Raw genomic sequence first — 6318 nt, 5'->3', positions numbered from 1 at the left:
GTACATACATACATACCCACTCACCGACTTATCATCACAAATTAGATTCAAACCTCTCTAAAACCAACTCAACAGCCTACTTCCCCAAACATGCAAACTGCGAGCCATACATACACACACTCTTTACTTACGAGCCGTCTTGGAGACGGTACCTAGATCAGTCTTTGTCCTGATGGCCGTCGACTCGCTTAGGCGCAGGCTTCGACCGGTAGCGTAGGTACTCATCCATCATCCATCCCACTTTACCAGTCTGGGGATTAATTCTGCAGGTTTGAGAGGAATGGATAAAGTCTTGAAAGATGGATCGAGTCTGAAAGATGGATCAAGTTTCAAAAGATGGATCAAGTCTCAAGGAGGGTTAAAGTCTTAAAGGATGAGTATACATAGAAGCCCACCTAAGCGAGCTGACGATGGTAACCTTCCATATACTACGTAGGTACCTAAATGCATCATGGCTGACAGTACTCCGTAGGGCCGACCCGTTATAAGGCTGCATCGGCTCGAGCGCTGTTTCACATGGTCTCAAACAAAGTATATGTATGTACATATATACTTCGCATATACATCTATAGATGTTTGACCCACGTCGAAGTGCAGACAGCCCCCACCCACTTTCCCCGTCGATACCCAACGAATCCTTTTGGAAGCAGCCCCCCGTCCGTATGTCAATTACTATATCAATCGCCTCAATCAGACCAGAAACATACCATACAATAATCAACACTCAGAAAGTCAAGACTCCCAACCGTGAAAAACCCCGACATCACAGAAATGACATCCACATCCCTCAACTCGCTCTGTCACGACTGTGCGAGTCTCGAGCTCCAACCCGGCTCTTCCATCGCCGGCCAACCGCCAACGACGACGTTCCGGACCAGCCTCCGGGCCGTGGAAGAGTCGGCTCGAGCCGGGTGCCACGTCTGCACGCTCGTCTTTACGAGAATCGCCGGCCCGAACGATTTCTGGACGAGGGAGCCCGATGGCAGGGTCAGGTACGAATACATGCTCGGCGAGGCCGGCGGCCCGCCGCAGCTGCGTGTGAAATGGGGCCTGTCGTCTGTCAAGTTCAACGTCTCCTCCCTCTCTGATCCGTCGGATCCGCCAGTGTTACCACATGATTCACGTAAGTAGTCACAAAATACATTCGTGGAGAGAAAAGAAGAAGGAGAAGAGGTTAGGCGAAAAATGGATGTGTACTGACTGACCATCCCAGTCCAAATATCCCCCAAATCGGAGCTCATCTTCTCGATGATATCAAATTGGCTGGGTACCTGCTCCGCCTCGCATCAGAACTGCCATCCGACTTCCCCAAGCACCCTACCCCGTAGGGTAATCAACGTAGGAAGCGCTTCCGAATCGCGGGATCCCTACCTGTGGGTGACCGCCGGGGAGCTGGGGAACTATGCAGCCCTCAGCTACCGCTGGGGCACCTCCCCAACCCTGACGACCACCACCCACAACCTGACCGCCCACACACAGGGCATACCCCTGGAAGACTTCCCGGCCACGCTGCGCGACGCCGTCCTCGTCTGTCGCGCGCTGGGCCTCCAGTACCTCTGGGTAGACGCCCTCTGCATCATCCAGGACTCGGCCCCGGACTGGGCCGAGCAGGCCGGGCAGATGGCTGGCATCTACCAGAACGCGCAGCTGACTATCTCCGCCGACAGCGCAGAGAGCAGCGGCGCCGGCTTCCTCGCGGACCGCGACCCGCAGGCGATTCGGAGCTGCTCGTACCCGCAGGCGGGGATGACGGTGCATCCTGAGATCGCGGATGTCTTTGCAGTCGTGGACGCGGGTGGCCTCAGCCGTCGCGGGTGGGTGTTGCAGGAGCGCGTCTTCTCGCGCAGGGTGGTGCACTGGACCAGGTTCGAGGTCGGCTGGCAGTGTCGAGAGATGCAGGCGTCGGAGCGGAAGCCCGGTGGGCAGCGGAACGTGACGTGGCTGGGCTCGAACGTGAGGAAGATGTTTGTGGCGCCGCCAGTGCCGGCCGATGCAGGTCGTCCCGGAGACGGCGCGCGAGACGTCTACAGCGCCTGGTACCAGCTGGTGCAGGAATACAGTAGTCGACTCCTGACGTACCCTGACAAGGACAAGCTAGTCGCTCTATCCAGCATCGCCCAGACCTTCCACAGCAGATACAAGGACCTCTTGGGTCCCGAAGAGTCGTACATCTCTGGTCTATGGAGGGGTGATTTAGCGAGAGGGCTCTCCTTCCGGTACGGCACAGGGACCTACGGCAGACAACAAGTCGGTCTCCCCCAAGTCGAGGTTTGCAACCTAGACGATCCATCAACATGGACGTACCGCGCGCCCTCCTTCAGCTGGACGAGGGGCGAGGGCGCGGCGGATTGGGAATATCGAGGAGGGGCAGGACCTAGTCTCCCAGGGTACGATGTCGAGGTCCTCAGCGTCCACAATGTTACCACCGGGGGCAATAGATGGGGTGCGGTGGAGAGCTGCTGGATCATGTTGCGAGGGGTCGTTAGTTCCAGAGAGACGATGCGCGCCGAGGTTGGGGAGTTCTTTGAAAGTCCAGATGACGATATGCCCGACACTTACGAGGGAACATCTCAGGGACCTCTGTATATCCGGTTGATGGTTATGCAGAACCCCGACGGCGAGTTGGTGCAGACCTGGCTAGCGATCTATCCGACGGGCGAGACAGGCGAGTATCGTAGGATTGGAACTGTTCGCACTGTCGGGGCGGCTTCTCTGGATCGAGTCGATAAGACTGACATCAAGTTGGTGTAATTGAATGACTCGCCCGGTGTGTTGGACAGAAAGCTTCGAGCCCGCCCAAGCTCTGATCTCGCTGTCTTCGTGTACCCCGATGGGAGGGATTTTTGCCTGGGAAATATCCAAAGACACCATCGAGTCAGAGAGCCAGAAGTCAATACGATTGTATTATGCTTGGTATTTGCCAAGCAGAAGCCTAAGATTGAGATTACGCCCCCGCTTCCGCCGTGAACACCGTAGCATACCGTACGTACCTGACCGTTGAGACGCATTGCTCCACTAACTATCCCCCTCGCCATTCCCCTTCTTTACAAGGTACCAGTCAACTCGCACGCTTCCCGAATTTCGTCCTAATCTCCTTCTCGGTGAACCTCCTCGTCTTCTTCCGCAGCATCTCCGCAATCTCCGCCTGGCTCATCCCGATCTGATCCCCGATCGGCACCAGCTGTTGCGCCAAACGCATGTAATTCTTTGTCAGCAATCGAAATGTGATTTCCAGATAGTCAATGTTGTGGAAGACGAGCGCGCCCTCTTTGGAGTAGCGGTCTTTGGCTGAGAGGAAGGCGTGTGGGTGGTCGCGCCAGTGGCGGCGTGGATTGAGGTGGTGCGAGGTGTGGTAGCCGTCGTTGAAGCAGAAGCGGTTGGACTGCAACCGTAAGTCTGGTATCCGAGACGGAGGATGAAAGATTGGTTCAAAAGAAGGGAGTTTAGCTTACGGGCACATCAATCAATGTGATGCTCGACCGGAAATCCGAATTCGGCTCCACATCATCGACCAAAGCGTGCTGACCCCAGTTCCCGATCATCAGCCCTATACGCATAACTACAAAAGGGAGCAAGAACACGAATATGGTCGGTTTGAACTGCCACTTCGCCAGCAGGCACAGGCATGCATACGACGATAACTCCGTACACGCAACTCTGACGGCCAAGTTGTACTTCCCCTTCCTGATAAAGTATCTCGGCAGGTCAAACCAACACAGCAACAAGAACCGAATCTCGTAGTGCAAGAAGCACCAAACCGAGTCCCTCTGGTAGCGGATGGTGGTTGACAAATCGTCCGGTCCGTTGCCCTCGACATGATGGGCCTTCACGTGATGGTAATAGTACGAATCCCATGTATGGCCCATCAAGGGCTCCAGGATATAGGGGAAAGCCCAATCGAAGGCGGCATAGGGCTTGGAGAGGACGCCGTTGTTGTGGATATGGTTGTGCATCAAGAGCGTGAACGCGCCCGAGTACCACACCGTGACCAGCAGATGGATGATCGCATGCAGGTAGGTGAAGTTCTCGAAGAACAGATACAGGGCGCTGGGAACGGACGTACAGAAGTACATCAGGATGTGAGAGAGGAAAACCACATCGGTTTCGTGGCGCACCACGGTTCGGGCCCACGTGATGTAGCTATGGAGGATGGCTGAGCGGATGGAATTGAGGGTTTTGTGGTTCAGGTCGGGAAGCTGCTTGTAGTCCCACGATGCGAAGGCCGTGGGCTGGAAGTCGGGATGCTTGGTGTTGTTCATGTTCTCGAGTTGCGAGAGAGAAGAGCGGTGCTCCTCGACGGCGGCCTGGGCTCCAGCTTTGACGTCCTGGATGTCTCTGTAGAGTTGGTCGAGGACGATGGCATCGGCTGGCGTAAAGAAGGCCTCATCGGGTCCTTGCCCCACGATGGAGGGCTCTGCTCGACTCATGGTTTGGGTGCAGGATTGTACTGCGAGCGGAGGGCGATGTATGTCCGGGCGATGTAAGTCAGGGCGATGCATGTCAGGGCGAAGTGTGTCTGGAAGATGTGGTTGTGGGTGTAGCAGCAGCTGGCCCTTGGGGGGGCAACTTCATACTGCAGGGACTAGCAGGGCTGGGTCGGTACGGTGGCCGTGCCTGCGCCGATTCTCTGTAGGGCACGCATTACTGTTTACGAGAGACCGTTCGGTCGTGCCGTGCATAGCTCGGTGATGGAGACGTGAGCCTGTCTGTCGCAGCATCTGCAGATCAAGTCGCTTGATATTCTCTCTATTCTGTGCTGGTACCTGCGTCCTGCAAGTAAATAAATAAACTCTCGCTTTATTTCTTGTATCGCGGGAGTCGGTGCTGAGGCTGTCTAAAAAGTGGAGAGCCGCTTAGCTGCCGTACTTGGCGCCGAAAGCCCCAATGTTGATTATCAACGACATCGGTTGTCTCATCAACACTTCCATTCCTTAGAAAACAATCGTCGACATTTACGACTCGCAATGCCTGAAGGAGTGCTTATAGCTCTACAGCATGAGTCTTTTCCATGCGTGTCCTCTGTGATTCTCCCACTACATGTACACAGATAATGCTCGTGGCTTCGTTTCAGGGGGCGCTGTAAGCCCGCAAAGGTAAGTAATTGTGTACTACAATTCATATCGTAAATCATTCCGTTCACTAAGCTCCGTTGATCTTTTGATTAATTTCGTTGCATACCTCGGTACATAAATATGAAGATGAGATCGTTTAACCATCAGACATTTACAAAACGCGACTTCTACCTCTGTTTCCACCCACTGCATTCATTACAGCATTCTAGCGTTTGGGATCTGCTACTTGATAGATAAGCGTCGGATATCATTCTCCTGCTCATCTGGGATACACGTTTTAGAAAGGGAGACCAGAGCGCCTAGAAGCCTGACTCTGGAATGTTTCTGCTCTTCTTTCTTGTTGTTCTCGCATGAATCGTCGCGCACCTTGAATTTGATTTGTATAAAGATACGACCTGCGCTTATTCATTCTGTCCCGAGATTTTCATACTTCGAGAGGAGGAGATTTTTTTTTTTTTTTTTTTTTTTTTTTTTATGCCTTTGAGTAGTGAGTCATTGGTATTGGTTTGAGGATGTGAAAAGTGTAAGACGTAACTAGCTGGTCAACTCCTTTTCTGGTGGGAAAGTCGTAGGTATCTATTCATCTATCTATCTATGACTTCCCGTTACTTTGGTCGTCGCCTTGCGTAAATTCTTTCTGGCTTGTGGTGGATAGACATTTTAGTTTAGAGATGGGGTGTTCAAGGGTTTGATAGAGACCCAGGCTCTCTCTCTCTATAACAGGAGTTAAATCCTCGCTCTCCTCTCAAATTCCTCTTCCCAAAGTTTAAGGTCTCCTACTTCCAGTCATCGACAACCTCGCCGACAATATCATCTCAAACCCCCAAATCCACCGATAACAGGCAGGTTCTTCTTCTTCTTCTTCTTCCGCTCAATAGCTAACAAGCATTTGGGTTTCTCTCTCTCTCTCTCTCTTTCGTTTTTTGCCCGCGTGTGTGTAGGATGAGATTTGGTATATACATATATATCCACCTACCCATCAGCCTCTCATCAAAACAGGTTTGGCCCACGCGATGGTGTAATGGTTGTCACCAAAATCCTGCAGTAGATTGGACTTCAGCATGTTCTGACTTGGACGGTCATGCTAACACCTCATTTGCAGGGACGCGTGGGCGGGTTTCCTTTTGCCATTTTCACTTCTTTTTTTTTTTTTTTTTTTTTGGAAGGGGGGGGGTCTCAGAATGGATAATACGCGTGAAACTCATCCCAACCGGAACCCTCCATCCATCGCTGTCCACCGGCCTCG

The 6318-nt window shown here is 53.0% G+C and overlaps 2 protein-coding genes across 2 annotated transcripts; one reads left to right on the top strand and one right to left on the bottom strand.

Moving 5' to 3' along the window:
- Window positions 1–771: 771 nt before the first annotated feature.
- On the top strand, window positions 772–2751 carry L3040_003562 (uncharacterized protein; the record flags this gene model as incomplete). Its single annotated transcript, XM_066156458.1, has 2 exons — window positions 772–1123; window positions 1214–2751. 2 exons carry the CDS (start codon window positions 772–774, stop codon window positions 2749–2751), a joined length of 1890 nt encoding a protein of 629 aa, XP_066012045.1.
- A 307-nt stretch (window positions 2752–3058) lies between these two features.
- On the bottom strand, window positions 3059–4427 carry L3040_003561 (uncharacterized protein; the record flags this gene model as incomplete). Its single annotated transcript, XM_007291875.1, has 2 exons — window positions 3059–3382; window positions 3453–4427. The coding sequence occupies 2 exons, from the start codon at window positions 4425–4427 to the stop codon at window positions 3059–3061; spliced, it is 1299 nt and encodes a 432-aa protein (XP_007291937.1).
- Between the last annotated feature and the right edge of the window lie 1891 nt (window positions 4428–6318).

This window comes from Drepanopeziza brunnea (genome assembly GCF_022702325.1).
Source record: "Drepanopeziza brunnea f. sp. 'multigermtubi' strain 214-2 chromosome Unknown ctg5, whole genome shotgun sequence".
NCBI classification, from domain to species: domain Eukaryota; kingdom Fungi; phylum Ascomycota; class Leotiomycetes; order Helotiales; family Drepanopezizaceae; genus Drepanopeziza; species Drepanopeziza brunnea.
This window is presented reverse-complemented; position numbering and strand designations above follow the sequence as displayed.